Below are 22342 nucleotides of genomic sequence, written 5' to 3'. Positions count from 1 at the left end.
ACACACACACACACACTGGCTTGGAAGTCAGATGAGCAGGGCACTGCTTAACTCCGCCCACCGCCTCAGGATTGGCTCTTCATGAACTCTGTCCTTTCTCACTTAGTGATATGTAGACAAAAGAACTACAAATAAAGTTAAATGTCATCCGAAATCTATAGTGAGTAGTAGTCCTCATGCAGGATTTATACTGATAGTGTTGTATATGATTATGATATATTGTTGTTACACTAGATATTTCATTCAATTGTTTTGATTACATTTTTAAACATTTTAGTTTATTTTAACATTCAAAAGTGTTAGCATTTAAATGTTAGCCAGTTTCGTTGGACATTATTTCAACAACTTATATTATGGATATTACGTAATTTTTTTAAAATAAAAACTGATCAGTACACCAGTCAAGTAGCTAGATTATTTAAATATGTTCAATATCTTGATTCAAGGATTTCCCAGAAAAAAGTGTGAGAATCTTTATTAATAATAATAATAATAATAATAATAATAATAATAATAATAATAATAATAATAATAATAATAATAATAATAATAATAACTTAAACTTATATAGCGCCTTTCATGGTACCCAAGGTCGCTTTACAAATAGGGAGGAGAAAGGGGAGTGGGGGTTAGGGATCAAAAGATCTTAGGTTATGGACCTTTAAAGAAAGAATCAAGAATAAAATAAAATGTGTTTTAAAAATATATATATTTATTTTCCAAATACTTAAAAAACAACATATTTTTAGACTGCTGATTTATTTTACCCAATTGTTTTGAAGAAAAGAAAACTTTAATGACTCAGTAACATGCGAGCAGTTCCTGGTAATGAGAGGATCTGTTCTTTGTGTAGTATGTAAAATGTCACCACTGATAGCAGTCTCAGGAAATACATATGTCTTTATTTATCTAAGGAAGGTAAGCCTAGAAGGTGACATCTACAAGAGAGTTACTTTTCACAACCTTGTCTTGCTTTGTGTCAAAATTAAGATTAAAGACCCTAACAACAATGTTTTGTTCTAAAAAATTAACCTACAGTCTTAGTTTCACTGAATATTATTTATTGAGGTTGACAACACAACTGATTTAGTTCTCCTGTCTTTATTTACTCTAGGCTTTCATTTTCACTTAATATACCATTTTCATCTTTCATCTATTTTTGGGGAGAAAAACAATGCTCTCATGAGTCTATCATTATTCCATCAGTTGCTGAAATCCTATGCAGAAATAGATGAACCAGTAACTGGACTTTGTCACATTTCTTCTTCTTGTGTGGATTAATGATTACTCCCTTATTTTTGTTATGTTAATATGGTACTTGACCTTATTTGTAGACCAAAACGTGCGTTTAAAATACCGCTTGCCAAAATGTAATGACTAACTGACAGCTCATACTACCTGACCATTTCTCTTTCAAACTGTGTCCGTCCTTCGCCACTAGAGACACTGGAAAGATGTCCTGTCTGTTAATGATCTCAATGAAACACATGTCCACGGTGTAATTTGCCTGCCTGGGGCCATTTTATTTCTTCTCATTTTCCTGAATCTGCTAAAAGACTGTAAACATATCTTAAAGCTCAAAATGTCAAGCTTGCAGATCCTGGCTTTTCTCAGCGGCCTGGCCGGGCTGGGGGCCACTATCGCTGCCACAGTGTCCAACGAATGGAGGGCTACCAGCCGAGCATCCTCAGTCATCACAGCAACATGGGTGCTCCAGGGTCTTTGGAACAACTGTGCTGGAAATGCCATTGGAGCGCTTCACTGCAGACCACATCATACTTTTTTCAAGCTGGAAGGTAAGGTCCCGAATTTTTCAGCGTCAAAATAACCAATTTGGTCTGTTCTCATTCTGCTGCAGGGGATATACTGTGGAGGTGCTTTACGAAATGGTCCTTATGCCTAATGACACAGTGTAATCTAAATATTCTTGGCCACAGGAACAACTGTATCACCTTGGTTTCACAATCATATATGTGCTATATCGACAACCATTCATTTGCTGGCAAAATTAATTCAAAACTTGTACTTTTTAATATATGACGTAGTCTTTCACAATACTTATAATTCATTTTTAAGTGATGTGCTTTCAAACAAATCTTTATTTAAAGTCTGTTACTAATTATCACTAGTAGAGGATGGCGCTGAAAGTGTTTTGTCAATTTGTCAAGGAGATAATTAAATTATCTTTGTTTTAAAAAAAAACGATTGTGTCGCTGTTCAAACATATCTGTTTGAAAAAATATCAAGTAATATAAATCACAAACTATTAAAGTCAAAAATATTGTTCCATTTTAGGATTAGCAAAATAAAAATTCCCAAGTTCCAGTTCCAAATTATGGCTCAGGCATTAACTGCAGCAAATGTTTAATCCTTTGTTGGAAATGTCAAGCTGGGAGTGTCACTGTCACAGTTGACACTCAAAGACCAGTTGTGGGCAGGATCAAACCAGTAAGAGAAAAAAATAAGTGTCAGACTGCTTTCGATTCAAATAATTACCTTAGTTTTGTCCCCCCTTTAATTCATTCGATATGTGATCTATTCACATTGCTGAACATATTCCAATTCCCTGTCTTTAAAACTAAATTTGAAAATGAAATACGCTTAATTTAAATGTCTCTATGCATTCACTTAATCCAGGAAGATGGTGTTTTTCGGCATACCTAAAAAATTACAGAGCAATTACAGATTGTAACATTATACGGCGTAATGCCACCAGATGGGGCTCTTTTTTCAATTAGAAGACCCTCAATGAATTAGTTTTTGATTCCTTTCCCTCTTGTTTGCTTCTTATCTGTAAAGTAGCATATATGAATAACTTTGCTTTTTCTCAGTTGACTAATGTATTTCTCTGTAATGTAACAGAACGCTTCGTCTGATGGTTGGGACATCATAGTGGGTAACATGCTGTTAATAAGTTATCTACATCCTGTGTCTATTTTAGGTCTTTCAGGAAGTAACTGCTTTGCTTGGTGTGTATTAATCGTAGGTGGCAGTGAAAGGTTAAAGGTTGAAGTTGACAAATTCACTGTTCTGTATCTTTGGTTTCTTGAACCGTTTTTTTTTTTTTAATTCCCCAAATAATCCAAAATATGTGAAGATTCAGATGCATTTTTAAAGCCTGATATAATCACCATTTATCATGTTTTATTATTATTCAAAGCCTGGTAATGCATACATAATTACAGGAAGTTTTACTTTAAGCATACCTTAATGCTAGTACTTTTGTACACGCACAGTTTTGAAAGCAGAACATTTACTTGTAACAGAGTACTTCTACACAGCGGTATTGCTCTAAGTAAAAGATCACACAGAGCAAAAAAATAATTTGTGCATGCCCACAGCTGCTTAAATTTTAAAAGTCATTACTAATGTCGTCACAATACTTTCTACATCCAGAACATTCAGTCCACATCCTCTACGACAGCGAGTCACAGTGACGTGCACTGGATGAAAATAGACCATTGGCCACTTGGAAGTTTAAAGCCAAACTCCTCCTACGGAATATAACAGTCCACAACACATTAACTATCAATCACAGCCGATCCATTGAACTTAGTAGTGCAGAGTTCAGCTACATTTTAAACAAGCTTTACTAGCAAGGGAACCATTAATCAATTTAAGGTCTCACTAACCTAATTGGTCGTCACACAGCAGAGTGGAGGAGTCCTCTCTGCAGAAAAAGCAGCATGTTTCAGGAGATAGTGGGTTTTATTTTAAGCACTTCGGGCTGGGTGCTGGTCTCCTCCACCTTACCGACGGACTACTGGAAGGTTTCTTCCCTTGATGGAACAGTTATCACTACAGCTACCTACTGGTCGAATCTGTGGAAGACCTGTGTCACCGATTCAACCGGAGTCTCCAACTGCAAAGACTTTCCCTCGATGTTGGCACTGGATGGTCGGCCATTTTTCCCTTTCTTATTTGATTCTTAGTTTTCTGGTCAATCAGGTTTGGTTTTATTTTCTGATTACTGTGCCACATAAGTGTTCTACCTCAGTTCCTTCTCGTTGAAACTCATTGCCGCTCAGGACTAATAGTTACCCTAAGGCTTATTTTTGAAGGAACAATTCATTTACCTCCAAATATGTCAATGTTTAGCCTCGTTCTTGAGGCTTGAAAGCCATAAAGGAGATTTACTATGAACCTCGGGCGATTTCTTTACCGGCTGACTGGTTTTAGGGGTTAACTTCCAAGGTAATCTTTGCCTCAAAATCACATCTGAATGGGACATTTTATACCAGAATAGTAACCGCAAAGTGTCTGAAAACAATTAGGGAAACTTTACAAATTGTTTTCCTTGCTATATGTGTTTATTGATCACGAGGTCAATAACCAATTGACCTTTCAGTGTGCTGGGGTTAAAGTAGAAGAAATGCAAAACCAAAGAACACTTTGAGCAGAAGTTGACCTTTATTTTATTCATTTTCAGGCTATATCCAAGCTTGCAGAGGACTGATGATTTCAGCCATCTGTTTGGGATTCTTTGGTTCCACATTTGCTCTTGTTGGAATGAAATGCACCAAAATCGGAGGAACAGACAACAACAAAGCCAGGATTGCCTGCTTTGCTGGAGTAAATTTCCTTTTAAGTGGTAAGTATGGTTACATTTTCTATATAATATTTGTTTTTCGTTTTTTTTCATTTTTATATAATTACAGTCCCTTTTCTTTCCTGTTCTTTTTAGGCATCTGCTCACTTTCATCATGCTCCCTCTATGCTCATCGGATTACATCAGAGTTTTTTGACCCAATGTTTATTGCACAGAAGTAAGAACTGACTGTCAGCCAATGAATATTTTACTTTAACTTTGCCAATTAAATTATCATTAAGCATCAGTCTTTGTCTGCAGGTATGAACTTGGAGCTGCTCTCTTTATTGGCTGGTCAGGTTCTATCCTCTGTATCCTCGGAGGCACCATGCTCTGTTTCTCCATCGCAGGTTCTTTCACCAAAAGGTTTGTTTTGAGTTATTAATAACATTAAAATGATACTGTATATATGTATGGTTTCATATAGTTTAGCCATAAAAGTGTTTGAATTATGAAGATGAATCTGTTTTCTGTCTCTTCACAGCCACAGTCAGGCAAACTATATTTACAAAGGTACTGCTTCTCATATCTCCTCCTACCCGAGAGGGCAGGCAAAGCCTGTAAACCCGAGGCCACCCCCAGACTACAGCAACTCCTCCAGGATGCAGCACTTTGATAAGAATGTTTATGTTTGAGGGATGTGAATATCAAACACTTAAAGTTGACGCCACTAATGACTCTTAAAATATCTACTCTATACTATGTGAAAGATACAGCACACTGAAACATGGTGGTTTCTGTCTAAAAGCACTGATATATGCTAATATTAATCTGTGGCTCATTAGGATTTATGTTTAAAAGTGTAACTGTTTCTTCCAGGGGTCCATAGTTCATAGTAGTATATTACAGTTTACTCTCTGAATTTGAGAAATGTATATTTTCTATTTAGCAGACAACTTCTGTATTTGGCAGGTACATATTGCTGCACATTGAATGTTAGAATTATGTACCATGATAAAGGCAAAATCCCCCCAAAAAACATTTGGTCAGGGATTGGATTTTATAATCTAACTTTTGCAAATGTTTTCTTTTTTTAATTTTTTTTATGTATTTGGCAATAAAGGGTGTTTAAGACATTTCCTTTTGCTGGTTGTATCTTTAACTGGAAGTTAATTTGTTATGAAGATATTTATACACATTTAAAACACAGATTTTCCTGAGACTAGGATTGTAATACTGTAAACTATCTTGAAGAAGGTCGGGAAAGGACAGTATCATGTTATTATCTGATTTATATCAATTTTATAGAAAGGTGTGACGAAATCATAACATGTAATCCTAAAAATATGTGTGAAATAAAAATGGGCTTTTCTAACTAATACAAATAAAATGTACTTTTACCATTCATTGATGGATAAAAACCTGAAAAAAAACAAGAGTTGAATTACCTAAAGCAGTCAGCACACTCCAGAAAGTTGACAGTAAACATCTCAACCAATTGCACTGAGCCCTCATCAACACCAATGGCACGCGGCAAACACACAATGTCACCCTGTCCTGAAACAGGAAACCACTCATCATCCAGTTCCCCACAAAGGTTCGACTGAGTGGTAGAAACCTTGTTAATTTCAGAAATGAAAAAACGACTGATCCAAGTGCTTGGCTTCTTGATGTCATCACTGGGATGGGTGTTTGTTCTGTGCTCCATGGCCATGGACTACTGGAGAATCGCCCAAATAGGAGGACAAGGAGGCTCCTTTATCATCAAAGTGGCTTGGTACTGGTCCAACCTGTGGAAGGATTGTTTCACAGACTCCACAGCTGTCACCAACTGTAGAGACTTCCCCGTGCTCTGGAGTGTCACTGGTAAGTTCTCCACATGTTGCATTAGCAATATGATAAGTCTTTCTCTTTGAATGAACAGAAGGATAAACAGACCCATAATTGATAGCAGAGCACAATTAAAGGTAAGTGGTCTCAATAAAACTGAGAAACACCATTGCCTGAAGTGAGACTAATAGACTTTTGAAAGATGAAATAACACAATCTTTGTCTAGAAGTTAATTGCAGTGCAGCAGTATTTGATCTAGTGAGACCATTTGGTTTGGTTTCTAATGTTTGCTTCTAATGTTGCTAACTGTAGCTAGATATTGTCATGTAAATAACATTACTGTGTCAGTACGCTGATTTTGGATTTTTTTTACTTGTGCTATTGTCATCCCATCTTTAGGCATAACATTATCCATGATTTAACATTGTCCCCTTACTTTGAGTGCCTCCTGTTGATAAAAAAAAATCACATGAATTGCTGTGGTGTTAGAAGTCAATCTGATAAAAACAAACAAAATAATGTAAAATACTTTTCATAATTTTGTCAGAAATGTGATAGTAGTGTAGTTTATACATTGTATTAACTGGATTAAAAGCCTTGAAATATATAGTTTAGGAGATTTTGATATCCACAATTCTAGCTTATGTTGTGTCTGAGAGAATTGAAAGGCTGTCTCTAACCTGAACTATTTCTTTCTGTTTCTTAAAGCTTATATCCAGGGAGTGAGAGGATTGCTAATGTGCGGGTTAACTCTTGGGTTCTTCGCAATAGTACTTTGCTTTCTTGGTATGGAGTGCACTTTTATTGGTGGAGCTGATAAAACCAAGGACAAACTTCTTCTTGCTGGAGCAGTGTTTCATGTGGCTGGCAGTGAGTACAAAACAAACACGTGTTTGCCTCTGAAAATGAAAGAAATGTTTTGTCATCATTTTTTCTGATTACCATGAAACCTCTGCATGCAGGTGTGTCAGATCTTTCTGCCTACTGCTTATACATAAACAGGATTGCAAGAACAACCTTTGCTGCCATTGTTGAGCCAGGAGTCTTACGGTACGCTGACTTTCATCATAGTTTAAACTTTATAAGAGTATTGCTTCAATTCCGTAGAACATTTTTACAATATGGACAGTATGCACAATTCATCACGACTTTTGTCTTCCATTTGAATCAATTCCAGGTATGACCTAGGACCTCCCATATTTCTAGGATTGGTGGGATGTTTTTTAATTTTTTTAGGGGCTGTGTTTTACGCTGTTACAGTCTACCGAGTAATTTGCTCTGAAAGGTATTTAATTAAATGAAATTCAATAATCAATCTTCACTCATTTCCTGTGACTGCTGAAGTCACAGCTGCTGTCCTACCATCTTATTAACTTGGCAATGTTTGATCTTTCAGTCAAGTATACGCATATGGAGGAGGAACATACATGGCCCCTCGCTCCAGAGGAAGAACCCTGTACACCGGATACTACAAACCACCCATGCAGTATGAATCTTATATGGGCTCACGACTGTACAACAGCTCCAGAATCTCTAAGCTGTCAAAGACAACACCCACAAAAATCTCAGAAAGAGATGCATTTGTATAGTAGGGTAAAACTCTTTTTTATGTACAGTTTTATTTTAACACAAACTTGCAAACTTCACAAGTCATGTTAGCTCTAAATGAGAGTCATAGCAATCAGCATATGATGTACGGACAGAATAAGAAAAACCTACATTTTTCTTTTTAGTGCACCATGTGTAATTGTGATTCAGTTGTTGTTGTTGTTGTTGTTGTTGTTGTTGTTGTTGTTGTTGTTGTATGAATGCAAATCTCATGTTTTGTTTTGGTAAAACAGGTCCTACTCTGTTTAAAATACACTGTCCTGTGTTTACTCATCATTTGTGTTTGTTAAGGTTCACACAAAGAACATACAATGTTACTTGAATATCTAATCATATGTATATAATAAACAAGACATTTTCACCTTATGAGGATTATTTTTGTATGTTTACTGTATTTTTTAAATGTTATATAATATTGTTTATGACAGTCCTTATCATTCGTTTTACCAGAGGTATATTTTTAGAAATATCATTTGTTTTAAGCAAATCATAATGCTTTTCTTAGTTGTGTGTGTGAATACCATTGCCTCTGCCTTAAACCAGCATGTGAGGTAAGGTCTAAGTGGTGCGTAAACTGAACCCATGCTGGTTGCCTCACATGTATTATCAGAGGTGGAAGAAGTATTCAGATTAGTTGCTTTAATAAAATCAATACTACAGTACAGTGTAACAATACTCAGTCACAAGTCAAATCCTGCATTCCACATTATACTTGAGTAAAAGTGCAAATGTATGAGCATCAAAATGTACCTTAAATACCAAAGGAACAAGTACTCGTTTTGCAGAATGGGCCATTTGAGCACCACATAGTTTTTATAAATGGTTTTTATAATTATTGCTTAATTAATGTGTTCATCATTTCAAAGTTGCCGAAAAAAACCAGGGTTGCATTTAAATCCACTTTTAACAAAGTACTCCCTTATAATGGCATCATTTCATTATTTAATTTAAGTATTGGACCTCATGCCCATCATAGGTTATATGCCAACTAAAAGAGGTGCACATCAACCTACACAAAGAAAAGAGAACAATGTCTAGAGCTTAGAAAAGTGACATGTACTGGATGATCTGTTATTTCTGCGATGTTGAACACATAAAATGCTCCTTCTTTGTTCGAGAGTTGTTAAATTGAACATGGTCATTTGAGTATTAGATGGCTAATTTATGTCTCCTCTACCCCAAAAGTTTCCATTCATCCAAATCAACCCCTAGGTTATAAAGACTCATTAAACAAAGATCATACCCTCCATTTCATTCTTACATCAGCTTCTTTTCTTTCTGAGAAAAATCAAACGTAGTCCTAGAACTTTATTGCGAGTTAACTCTTTCATATACATCTTTGCTTTCTTGAGATGAAGTGCACTTTTATTGAGGCAGGCATAAAAAAAAAACAAGGACATCAGCTTCTTGTCATTTCATTGTTTCACAAACCAGGCAGTGAGTGCAACGCATTTGTTTAGTTTTTCCGTCTGAAGGACAGAAATGTTTTGCGCTCATTATTTCTTGATACTAACATGAAGAACACATTTAAGGTATGCACAATTATATTTGTATATGAACTCAATCCTGGTATGACCTCCCTTAGTTTTGTTCCAAGCCGAGTTGACAGCTTTTATTGCATGTTAAGTTTTATTTTAACAATAAAAATATAGAAATAAAATATTCTTAATTAACTTTTATTATTCAGTGGAATTGTCGATGATGGCAGGCTCATGTGTATTATACTAACAACAAACACATGACCTAAGTGACTGTCACAAAACATTGGAATCACAATTCAAGGCATAGCATGTGATGATGTACACAAACCAAGTTGGGCCTGTTTGTGTGTGTGTTCCCTTTAGTGCTGGAAACACAGTGCGCAGTTTCAGCAGTGTTCAAGAACTGCTGTGCCATCGCTAGTATTTGCTGTTTCTCTGTCTAAAGACTCGACTTCAAGGCAAGCATGAGTTACAGGACAGTGATGATGTACGTTGAGATTGGCTGCTTTATTGTCTGTGTATTTGGATGGATCCTGGTGTGCTCCACCATGCCCACAGAGATCTGGACATGGTCTGAGGTAGACAGCATAGTCTTGACCACTTCAAACTACTTCTCCAACCTATGGAAGGATTGTATATCTGATTCAACTGGAGTTTCTGACTGCAAAGGAATTCCATCAATGCTTGCACTAAATTGTAAGTAAAATGATAAAAGATGATAAAAAATGAACAAGATCCTTAATCTTTTGTAACTGAATATTGTCATGTATGCATAATATTATGTTTTGCTGTCATTGGACAGGGGACATACATATGTGCCGTGCTCTCATCATCATATGCATTATCCTGGCTTTCTTTGGATCAGTTCTGGTCCTAGTGGGAATGAAGTGCACTAAAGTTGGGGGATCAGAACTTGTTAATGCAAGAGTAACCTTTGCTGGTGGGATGAACTACCTTATTGGAGGTAAGATTTTACATAGACCTATTTAAGTCATTTAACAATAAACTATATTATTCATTTTAAGATTAATATGTGCCTAATATTTCAGGTCTGTGTTCAATGATCGCTTTCTCTTATTATGGAAACAAAATCAGAGCAGAATTTCAGGACCCAAACTACAAAGCTCAGAAGTACGTACCATTTCTAAGTGATATGGATAACTACAAACTCATTTCAAATATCAACATTTACAAGATGAATCTATGAAAAAAGAAATGTACATTAATACACTTTTATTGTATTTACTGCTAGGTTTGAAATAGGTGTTGGTGTCTTTATTGGCTGGGGAGGCTCCACTTTACTTGTTGTTGGAGGCCTTATTTACAGTATCTTTGCAGGGCGGGAAGGGTTCCACTCAAGGTAAAAGACTGCCACCGTATACTTAGTTTTTTTCTCCATCATCGGATAATTTGCAGCAAATAATAACCATCTATTTCTTGGCTCTGGACCTTACAGTTCTAAAAGACACCCTGACTACCGGTCCCCTGAGGTCTACAGAGTTGTTCCATCAAAAAAAAGTATTGCGTCTATGGCAACTACAGTGACAAGTGAGGGAAGAAAATCAAGGACCAGCAGTGGCAGTAGAGGGAGCAGCATTTCTGGGATCACTTCTACCACTAAGACATCAGCCACAAATGCATATGTGTGATCTTATTTCAAAGGTTGAACAAATTTGAAATATATGGGTGGCTTTATCATTAGATTTATTTAAAATTATAGAATATATTCCACAGCAGATACATTCATATGTGTCCAAAAACATGTGTTTTAGTTATTTCGGTATGTTGCTGTTGTAGTGAACTATTTATAAATAAATGAAGTTTGAACAATATATATTTATTATATTATCATAATAAGTATTGTCAGATGTTTTGAGATTGCAATAAAACAAAACGTTGAATATTTATGAATTACACATCGTTTCACCAAGACTCATCAGGATTGAAGTACTTTTTAAATGTTTTTAAATGGGACATACGTTTTTGTTTTTTTTCCTCCACTATTTGTATTGGTTTTATTTGTTTTATGTCTTATATTCATGTTGCATTGTTGGAGGAGCCTGGTACTTGGTTTTTCTGGTTTTTTCCTTGCCATATCTACACTGTAGCATCTATGCATATAATAAAGCCTTGAATCTTGAATGTAATCCTATGTTTAATTAGAACCACCATGTACATCAGGGAGGCCTCTACAAAAATGTCTCCATCTAAATTCTAAATTGTTAATCAGTGTATTGATCCCCACAACAGTTGCCTCATCCTGCAGTGAGTGGGACCCACAAATGTAGAAAAACCAACATACACACAAACACACACAAAAAATGATGACATATCTTGTGCTGCCGTGGCTCCTCTCAGTTGAACCAACAGAGGTGGGCGGGGTTTTCCAAACAATCCAGCCAATCACAGTCCCCCACGACCGGCCACTTTCGTTCTCTCTCCCCACTGTGAGTGACTGGGAAAGGCAAAGCAATGCTCGATAGCAATCAACACATGGGACTGTGGAGAATTAAGTGAGACATTACTTAAAATAAGGTCGTCTGTAGTTTGTAGAACATAGCGGGATTGGACCTCTCTGATGCACATCTAACCATGGTTTCCATCGACCATGTCGCTCACAAAGTACTGACTTACATCCCGTATGTTCTTGTTTTGATTGACCTGAGATATGAAGGTAAGGAGCTGAATAGCTTTATACTTTACTTGGCAACTAGCATATAACTTTGAACAGTTCAGACAGCCTTCATGTACTCATAGCAACGGTTTATGGTTCATGTCAAGGGTATCGTTAGCTAGTAAAATCGATATCAGTTGGCTAACATTGAGCTAGCTTATCACTTCTGTTTACCGTTTTTAGCTAATAAGTAAAAACACATTTTAACCTTCACGTGATCAAACACGAAACATTGCACCTTTTACAACTGTTAGCCTGTTAATGTTATTGTCTTGGTGTAAGCTGACCTAACGTTAACTCACAAAGTATGACAGCTAGCTATCCTAGCCTACATGTCAAAGTAATCTGTCACTCAACGCTACTGAGTTATGCTAAATGGTACCGCATGTCAGAGGCATGAACGTGACTACATTAAGAATGTACAACTGGATTGTAGTTACTGCTCTGTGGCAATATTGTGTTGCAGAATACAGTGGTGTAAAGTAACTTAAGTAGATTTACTCAAGTACTGTACTTGAATACCATTTTGATACAGTATTTTCATGTATTGCTACTCTGTACTTATACTTGATACTTTTGTACTTTTACTCAAGAAACATTTTGATTGCAAGACCTATACTTGCAACAGAGTGTTCCTACAGTCTGTTACTTTTACTTGAGTGCAAGATCTGAGCACTTCTTCCACTTCCTGCAGCATTTCAGTTTTCCGTTGTTTTCAGGAGTGAAATGTGGCAGGGATGGGAGTGTGGACAATCATATGGAGATGGGGAAGAAACTACTAGCTGCTGGCCAGCTAGCTGATGCTCTCTCTCATTTCCATGCTGCTGTGGGTAAGTAACAGAGCGTTGAAAAAGAGGTTTAACTTTTTGTACAACTGGAAATATGTTTCAAAAATTATTTAACCACACTTTCTTTGATATCATGTCAGACGGAGACCCCAAGAACTACATGGCGTACTACAGGAGAGCCACAGTGTTTCTAGCGATGGGGAAGTCAAAGTCTGCACTGCCAGATTTGAGCCGAGTTATTGAACTCAAACCAGACTTCACATCTGTGAGTTTCTATTTTCACCTCAGCTGGTCTGAAATTATGTGTTTTATTTCATAGTGCAGAATGCAGAACTTTGCATGAAACAGGATTAAAAAATGTGGAAGAAAGTTGATATATTTGCATTTACAATATACATTGAATACATGCAAATTATATAGTTAAGACACACAGATGTGCTGGGAAACTTGTCAGTTATGTCAGCTGTGGTGATAAGTCTATCTGTACTTTATGCAAAACAAGTCCTCTCGCTCTCTTGACAGGCACGCCTCCAGAGGGGAAATCTCCTCCTGAAGCAGGGAGGACTCGATGAAGCAGAGAAGGACTTTAAGACAGTGGTAAGTACAGGAATTTCCATGGTAAACTCCACAGCAACAACACTGAGAAGTCAGAATTTGGTATATAAGCAGTGATCACCAGGAGGTGTCAGTGTTGATCTGATGCTGATGATAGGGAAACTAACTCAAGAATGAAAGCTCAGTGTCAAATATTTTCTATACGATGTGAAATAAGTTTAATTACATCATTAAGAGCTTTATAGTTGTGGAGGATATTTATGTTGACTTCTGTTTCATGCAGTGGGTACAATTTATTTTAGGGATGCATCGATTGAAAAAATGTCTGCAGATGCCGATGTTAAGAATAACAATTTTACCGATGCTGATGGCCGATGTTTTAATATGTAAACTGTAATAATAGAATAATGCAGACTAAGGCAGCCTATCCCTTTAAGAGAGAGAGTGGGGATACTGTGTGTGCATGTCGAAGAGCGAGAGAGAGGTTGAGTGAGCCATAGTAAGTTACAGGAAGTTAACGAGAGTAGCAGCAAGTATAACAAAGTCACAAAGTCCCTAACGGCCTCCCAAGAACACTGAAGAATGGATTTAATTTACCGATACTGCAGACAGCCGCTACACGGGGCGGAAGTCCTGCAGCATGTGCAGCGTGCAGCAGCAGCTCCTCACAGAGGAGATGAGAGGAGACGCGCGCCCTCCCCCCCAAAACATAAACATCGGCGACTGCCATCGGTGATGTCACCTTATTTTACCGATGTGCCGATGGTGGTAAATAGGACTAACCGGCTGATATCTCACCGATGTATCGGTGCATCCCTAGTTTATTCGGATCTTTTTAAATATACATATTGTACAGTTGTGCTATGAGGTTGAAATCATCAGAGATTTAGGAGCTGTGAACAGATTTTACAGACTTTAAAAAATCAGCTACCAAGAGAAAAACTGATGCACCTAAGATTTCATTAAAAGGGATACCCTGCATCCATAATCTATTTAAAAACATGTGGATTATTACTAAATTGCCAGTGAACACTAATTTAGTCCCTCAGGGATGATCTTTAAGGTGCATCCTGAGGATAAAGCCTGGAGCATGCTAATGCATTTTCCTTTAGCGTCACCATATTCACACAGAACCCTCCCAGAAGACCTACATGCCCTTGTTATATCTACTATTCCTTCTTGGATTCCATTTAAAGCTGCAGTATTCTCAGGTGAGGTAATGATGTAGGCAAAAGTTCAGTTTATCTTCTATAAGGGAAAAGGATGTGAATGTATGGGTCACATTGTGTCAAGGGCATGTGATGGGCCTTTACTTTATATGTATTTGTATTGAACAAACAGAAAAACATAATAATAATAAAAAACCTCTATTATATGTTAGTTGAAGCTTAAGGGTTAGTCTTGTCTTCTTGTTTGATGACTCCTCCATCAAGAAGGCAAGGAGAGGCCGTCTCAGATCTTGTATAGTTTTAAATGGGCAATATTTTCAGGGATAATGTCAGAGCATTTGGCAAGAGGTGAGTGCTGTCCTTCAGCCGTCCCCAGCATTGGCCAAGCTTAATGCACATTAATGCACTGCACTTTTTACTATGCTGAGCAATTGTAAAGGATGTGTGGTTAGCTGAGATTGCTCTTATAAATATGACGATCTCTATGATGAGGGTGATAATAAGGTGTTTGGTTTAGGGAATGCTAAGTAAAGCTAATGCTGTGATAGGCAATGCTTTGAAGAGGCAAAGGAACAACCTCAAATCAGAATATGGTGTTAAAGGACTGAATACAGTTTTCCAAAGTCACTCTAACTTGTTTTCAGTTAAATTACTTTTATCACAAGTGTGTAATTGAATGTCTTGCTTTGCAATATTCCAGCTGAATTCCAGCCCTATCAGCAAAGAAGAGAAAGAAGCCCACAGTCAGCTGACAAAGTCGGATGAAATTCAGCGACTGGTGGCTCAGGCCCGCAGGAGCTTCCAGAGCCAGGATTATGTGACAGCTGCAGCCGAGCTTGACACTATCATTGAGGTAAGATACCTATCTTGTCGGGGTAGCGTCATTTTCCTGAAAGCATGACATTGTCTGTGTCATCATTACTGCAGAGTTGCGCTGCAGTTTGTAAGAGATATCATCTGCCTGCTACAGACCTGCGTTTGGGATGTGACCTCTCGTGAGATGCGAGCTGAGTGTTTTATTCAAATGGGAGAGATGGGGAAAGCCATCAGTGACCTCAAAGCTGCCTCCAAGCTAAAGAGTGACAACACCCAGGCTTTCTACAAACTCAGCACCATCTACTATAATCTTGGAGACCATGAGATGTCCCTAAAGTAAGACCCAATCCTTTATTTGTGACACTGCATAAGTATCAGACATTGTGACAAGGCTAGTAAGAGCTAGGATTTAACAAGTGTCCCTATGAGATGACTTCATTATGAAGGGTTTCTCTGAGAATAAAACATGGCACAATTCTATTTCTAATAAAGTGTGAGTTATCTTTTATCTATCTATTAGTTGGCAATATTTCAGGTACACCAGGTAATATGGAAATTCCCTATTATGACCCTCCTCCTCTCGTCTGATTTGCAGTGAGGTGCGCGAGTGCCTGAAGCTTGATCCCGATCACAAACAGTGTTACAGCCATTACAAGCAGGTCAAGAAGCTCAACAAACAAATCCGGTCTGCAGAGGAACTCATCCAAGAGCAGAGGTGTGTGTGTGTGTGTGTGTGTGTTAGGAGAAATTGTATATCCCTCTAAATAGAGAAAAAATATCCTCTAAATACCAGGGATTGCATCAGCTGCAACATGACTGCTTCCTATCCCTCAAGCACTGACTTTCCAATTTGATAAACAAGCATGCAAATCCCATCCCATTCTGAATGGATGTCATGTCATATGTGACATGAATACGATTTCATGTTTACAATACTAAACAGCGCATAACAGAGCATGGTGTTTGTGGGCGTACGGATCCACGTTGCCTTATTAACAGTGTCACACCGCGTTGTTCAAAGACCCATCTGCTTCCTGCTCTTTCAGGTATGAAGACGCAGTAAGCAAATATGAAGCCGTGATGAAGACAGAGCCCAACGTGCACCATTTCTCTCTCCTTGCCAAGGAGCGCATGTGTCATGCGTTGGCACAGGTAAGACCCCTTACTGCTTCCATGAGACGCATTACCTCACTCTTTGACTTTAAATAGTCCATCTAACCGGCGTGCTGTCTTGGCGTGATGTGCAGGGCCAGCAGGCCAGCAGAGCGATCTCAGTGTGCGGCGAAGTCCTCAAGTCGGACCCGGAGAACGTCAACGTGCTGAAAGACAGAGCCGAGGCCTACGTCCAGGAGGAACAGTATGAAGAAGGTAAGCCTGTCAGATGTAGCTGTATGTGGTTGGGATGTATTTATTTAGTCAGGGTATTCAACACTCTCGACTACATACTGCTGAGTCTACTAACCTTTAATAGGAATTTATCTTTTCAGTTGACAAAGTGAAAGTTCATGTGCACTATGTCTTATTGTTGAAGATGGACAGAATAATGAAAACAGCATATTTTTGTAAACAAAGTGTATTGATTTATTCACACCAAATATAATTTACATTTTTAAATAGCTCCCAATTTTTGAAGTTTTCTGTGAGGAGGGGTTTACAACAAGTTACTGAGGTCTTCACAGTTACTAGTTTTTTTCAGTAAACCTGGTTATACCTAATGCAGTGTAATACAGAGTCCTGCAATAAATCCTACTGTCATGGAGGGTAAAGTGTTTTGATCAAACTACTTAGCCGTTGCTAATTCAGCTGTGATCATTTTCAAGCTTTTTCCTTTTTTTAGTCTTCCCCGATTACATACATATTTTGAACAATAATGGAACACCTGTCAATAAAACATTATACATTACATTTAACCCCCCAAACATGAACTGTACAGGGGTGTAATGGCAGGAGTCTACCACAGGGGGTCCTTATAACCCTGCAAAATGTTTTACTGTGAAATTAAGTAGAAATGTCAATGGAATTTTAATGTAAACATCCAAAGATAATGCTGTCAGGCAGCATACAGTCAAATAAGGAACGGATAAACATCCAATTAAATCCTCATTTAACTTAATCTCTCTGTTCATCACCTAATCTACTTTGAATTTAAATAAGAACAATAAACAAAATGTGTAGATAAATGTGTGTGATAAATGTCTTTAAACAGGCTTTCCAAATTGAATTTGGTTAGCATATAACTACTAAAATCACATGTCAGAGCATTTGTCCCATTGATGTGGTTAGAATCACACACACACACACACACACACACACGCACAGAAACTCATACAGTTGAGGAATAGATGGCGTCGTGGCAGTCATTTCACATGATGTTCTTCCACCCCCATCCAACAGCCAGTATATCCAGTCTCTATCCATAGTTTCCTCAAAATCCCTGCTTACGTTTCATGTTTTCTGTCAATAAAGTTTGAAATGTAATATAAGCCTTCTCAGTGCCTATGTGCACAGATGCCAATATAATGTCCAAACCTGGTTCCTATCCTCACTGATGAGTATTGATTTCATACTAACCAATAACACTGGATAATGCATTTGGAAAAAAAATGTATAGAATGTATAATCCTATATAAATACAACCTGAAACATCAAGTAACAGTAGTGTGAAAGGTGAAGGAGGGCGGCCGCCTGCCGGTCAAAGAAGCAAAAGGCAAATGCAACATTAAGGAATGTATGTATTCACAGTGTATATATATATAAGTAAATGTGTTGAGACGCATCATTCAAGAGATGAAACTTATCATAATGTAGCACTTTGAGTTGGTTAACTGTTATTTTATAGAGCCAACAGGACTGCTAACAGCTAGCTTTAGGTAACTAGCTCTCCTCCCTTCAAATTGGTTTTGATGTTCACAATGTCACATTATCTGGGACCAAAATAAATCAGGGAAGATGAAACCAGGAAAAGTGCAACATGTTCTGAAGGGCTAAACTATGACTTTGTGTAATTTTACAATTGTGGCACAGAGTGAATCACCAGAATAGCAAACTAGTAGAGGCGAGGAACGAGCCAGACTCGGGGTGCATCAAGAAATGCACTTTGTGCCCTCAGGCTTTCTTGTCTGATGAGGAGCTTTCTTAAAAGCAACATTTTTACTCAAAGTAGATAGATTTCTATAGAGTAGAGTAGAATATAAATGATACATTACTCATCAAAGCTAACATGATGTGCGTTGCAGGCACAAGCTGACATGTAGTTTACTTGATAAAACCAGCAAATTGCATCAACATTATCCATCCCATATTATGTTACCATGTTTTTTAGAACACAAATATGTGCATTTAGTTTTACTATACATGAGAGGACACAGCAGCTGCCTAACATATCGTATTTGAAAATGAAAAAGTACACAAATGTCCAAAACAACCCTCCATTTTTATCACTGTCTCTCCAGGCCGGTCAACCCCAGAGAGAAATAACACACTGTGTATGTTGTCATTACATGGCATGAACGCATCAGCAGGCTGGAATCCTAGACCTCATGTGGGCTTTTAAAGTGTCAGTACCCATGGGTGTTCAATTCACCTCAGTACGCCTCACAGGGTAAACAAGCCTCAAAGCCCACAAACATGCGCACACAAACAGCCTGGAGCTGCAGCAACATGATCTGAAGGGGAGGACGAGAAAGTGGCTCCTTTTAATAGCCTGAGTTCAAGCATTTTGAGGAAGGACACAAATAATGGTCAAATAATGCTATGTATAATCATTTCATTTTGATGACCAGATTAGATTTTTGTGTTTAGTGCTTATTAGCAAATGTTGGTTGATAGGCTAAACAGTTAGCATTAGCACGTTAGCATGCTTAAACACTAGTTTAGACAGAATGGTAATCATGCTGAACTAAGACATTTAGAATCAGAATCGTACCTGCTAAACATTCATATGTTAGCATAATAACATGCTAATAACATGCTTTTTTAAATATAGTTATAATGATTACCATGCTGCAAAACACCAGCATAGCATTGTCGTTGTGCGCTGTACAGCCTGACAAAGCTAATAGCATTGCTGTACACTATTAGCCTTCTCTTGGGTTGCTAACATTAACAAAGGTCTCTTATTTTGGTGAGTCATCAAAGTGTTTCAGTGTTACTGTAAGTCATGAAGCCATTGATACTGTGCCAGCATTCAAAATCATTTGTAAAAGGAAGTGGATATAGACTTGTGCCACAGTAATGTCCGCGTCACAACGGCTGAATTGAGGAGATTAAGGCACAGATTGAAATATAATTCAATTATTGTTAGCTGATCCATGTACATGCTGGTGTGAAATATGATTGGTTCATCCTTTAATTGAAGGCTCAGACACAACATGACCCTGTGCAATGTGTAGACGCTTTAACAGGATGGGTGCTTGCTACAATGAGGTCTTAAGGTCCTGTGTTTCTTTGTCCTGTATTGTAATACTGTACTTAACTTCCCATTAGCTGCTTTGGGTGAGAAAGCAATAATTATGTCCTCCATTTTTATTTTCCAGCTATTGAGGATTATGAGACTGCTGCAAAACACAGCGAGAACGACCGGCAGATAAAAGAAGGCCTGGAGAGAGCTCAGCGACTTCTCAAACAGTCCCACAAGAGGGATTACTATAAGATCCTGGGAGTCAAGAGGTGGGCACTCCAGTTTTGGATAATGTATTTCTTTAAAAAAAGGTGTTTTCCAGATAGGGAATTATTTCAGGGAAGGATAGGATCAATATGAAAATAATTGGGGTGTTATTAAGTGTTATGATAAATGGACTGCAAGGCTGCATCAGAACTCTATTTGTGTTTCTTCTGGGACTGTTTAACAACCAGAATTTCAACCCCCCCCCCCCCTCTCATTGTCACAGAAATGCACAGAAAAAGGAGATTACCAAAGCCTACAGGAAACTGGCATCACAGTGGCATCCAGACAACTTCCAGGACCCAGAAGAAAAGAAGAAGGCTGAGAAGAAGTTTATAGACATCGCTCAGGCCAAAGAGGTTCTCACTGACCCAGGTAAAAAGTTGTGTGTTCTGCAGAGTCAGTGGAAAGTTTTGCTGTCAGTCTCCAGTAAATGCCAGGCCTCCTAGGGGCTGCGGTGAACGGCTCACTAGTTTCTATTTTGTTCAAGTATCTAGAGACCCTTATAATTTTACTCGGCTCCATTTTTCAGTAAATAGTTTTATCCAAACAATTTTACAGAACTAGATTATAGTGTAGGCATAATTTCCCAGTCCTAGTGTGGGACTATTCACTTCCTAATTTCACTATAATACAAAATCTAATATTTGTAGTTGGTTTTATTCACATGTTGCACCTTAACATTACAGTTCACACTCATGTCTCTTCGGAGTTATAATTAGCAATCACACATCCCAGTAATCCATCTGGGACATTAGTAATGTGAGCTTGCAATTTTGCCTAATTCCTTCAACTGAATCAGGCCAAACCTAATAATTCAGACACTATTTGTCCCCATTGACTATTGTGAACAATGCTATTTACACCCGGGGGTGTATATAGCATAGCAGAGACACATGCACCCAGGTATCCATAATAGACAGCGCTATTTACACCCAGCAATACATTTGATTATGTTCTGAATCCATCTAATTCTTTCTAATATCTCTCTGTATTTTTAGACTTCGCTGAACTAGCTACATCAATTTGGATAAGCTAGTTACATCAGGCTCATCATAGAACGACTCTGCGTTTATTACCGTTTCATTTAAATTATTCAAACAGTGAGAAACATATGGTTTTTGTAAAGGCCTCTATTTGATCTTACATTATACATTTGGATCCTTCACACCAAACAAACAAAACAAAAGATGTCGCCTTCTCAAATTTGGACAAGACATTCGGAGCGTGTTTTGGCGCTTTACTACATTATGTGACGAACGGGAACGGGAAGGGGGTTTGGGGCAGGGTGGAGTAAAAAGTGAGTACCTGTGTTGTAGCTTTTTTCACCTGGGTGCAAATAGACACTCCGCTTATTGTAATACTAACTCCTAGAAAGATTTGATTTCTTATTCAAATGTTAATATAAGTGTATTTTATTTTGTGAAATTGTCTGTCTCTGATATGTTGTGTTTTTCACAGAGATGAGAACCAAGTTTGACCAGGGGGAAGACCCCATGGATCCGGAGAGCCAGCAGGGTCGTCCTCACCATCAGCACTTCCATCAAGGCTTTCAGGGTTTCAATCCATTCGGCTCCGGACCCTTCAACTTTAAATTCAACTTCAACTGAGGGAGCTCATGTCCAGCACGGCTGGAGCAGAGTCTCGTATTTTCTTCCCCGTTTAAAAAAGGGCGATCACTGGCTTAAGGAGTGCCAGGGTTGTCATAAGTCTCTCAAAACACGTGGAGCAAATTGTGACTTTTAATTCAGTGACCTTAATTAAATATGCATTTTTGTTGTTGAATGATACAACTTTGAATTCCTTTTGGGGAAGGACTGTTGCTATGCTAACAAATATCTGCCATGTGTGAAGCAGCTTTATGTCAAGTAGTTGATTCTGACATCCTCTCCACGTACACTAAAATACACATCCATTCGTACGGTTAAATTTGTACATAGGTACAGTGCTATTTTTATATGAATGGAGTTTTTTCTGTACTGTAAATAAAGAAATATTTATGTACCTTAAGTTGGATATACGGCTAAGAGTATTGCTGTATGGAAAGGTCAGCGAGGTACTTTACTGCATCATGGATCAGAGCTAGTTTGAGAAATGCCTCTTAGAAAAAGTACTTCATCAGATTTAACCTTTTCTAAATTACAGTCATCTTAACGGATTCTTTTCCACATAAATGTATTTTCACATGGTGTAAGGGTTTATGGCAAGAAAAAAAGGGTTTGGAAGTTT

The 22342-nt window shown here is 37.8% G+C and overlaps 4 protein-coding genes across 5 annotated transcripts; all 4 read left to right on the top strand.

The window, feature by feature from the left end:
• The first annotated feature begins 1433 nt into the window (after positions 1-1433).
• On the top strand, positions 1434-5664 carry LOC134867710 (claudin-10-like). Of its 2 annotated transcripts, none has more exons than XM_063888488.1 (5): positions 1434-1796; positions 4430-4591; positions 4685-4766; positions 4850-4954; positions 5073-5664. In XM_063888488.1, the coding sequence occupies exons 1-5, from the start codon at positions 1583-1585 to the stop codon at positions 5221-5223; spliced, it is 714 nt and encodes a 237-aa protein (XP_063744558.1). In that variant the 5' UTR covers positions 1434-1582; the 3' UTR covers positions 5224-5664. The 2 variants fall into 2 exon arrangements, with proteins under 2 accessions (XP_063744558.1, XP_063744560.1); XM_063888490.1 differs by lacking the exon at positions 1434-1796 and adding an exon at positions 3195-3897.
• A 176-nt stretch (positions 5665-5840) lies between these two features.
• On the top strand, positions 5841-8333 carry cldn10l2 (claudin 10-like 2). The gene is made up of 5 exons (XM_063888486.1): positions 5841-6394; positions 7068-7229; positions 7322-7409; positions 7537-7644; positions 7756-8333. The coding sequence occupies exons 1-5, from the start codon at positions 6163-6165 to the stop codon at positions 7946-7948; spliced, it is 783 nt and encodes a 260-aa protein (XP_063744556.1). The 5' UTR covers positions 5841-6162; the 3' UTR covers positions 7949-8333.
• Positions 8334-9768: 1435 nt separating this feature from the next.
• On the top strand, positions 9769-11590 carry LOC134867709 (claudin-10-like). The gene is made up of 5 exons (XM_063888487.1): positions 9769-10144; positions 10251-10412; positions 10498-10579; positions 10701-10808; positions 10905-11590. The coding sequence occupies exons 1-5, from the start codon at positions 9913-9915 to the stop codon at positions 11095-11097; spliced, it is 777 nt and encodes a 258-aa protein (XP_063744557.1). The 5' UTR covers positions 9769-9912; the 3' UTR covers positions 11098-11590.
• Positions 11591-11867: 277 nt separating this feature from the next.
• On the top strand, positions 11868-22123 carry dnajc3a (DnaJ (Hsp40) homolog, subfamily C, member 3a). The gene is made up of 12 exons (XM_063888483.1): positions 11868-12122; positions 12842-12952; positions 13051-13175; positions 13433-13507; positions 15335-15487; positions 15605-15786; positions 16046-16165; positions 16497-16602; positions 16698-16818; positions 19986-20118; positions 20340-20488; positions 21575-22123. Exons 1-12 carry the CDS (start codon positions 12041-12043, stop codon positions 21721-21723), a joined length of 1506 nt encoding a protein of 501 aa, XP_063744553.1. The 5' UTR covers positions 11868-12040; the 3' UTR covers positions 21724-22123.
• Positions 22124-22342: the final 219 nt, after the last annotated feature.

This window comes from Eleginops maclovinus, chromosome 7 (assembly GCF_036324505.1).
Source record: "Eleginops maclovinus isolate JMC-PN-2008 ecotype Puerto Natales chromosome 7, JC_Emac_rtc_rv5, whole genome shotgun sequence".
In the NCBI taxonomy this organism is placed as follows: domain Eukaryota; kingdom Metazoa; phylum Chordata; class Actinopteri; order Perciformes; family Eleginopidae; genus Eleginops; species Eleginops maclovinus.
The sequence above is the reverse complement of the archived record's forward strand: the minus strand, read 5'-3'. Positions and strand labels throughout refer to the sequence as shown.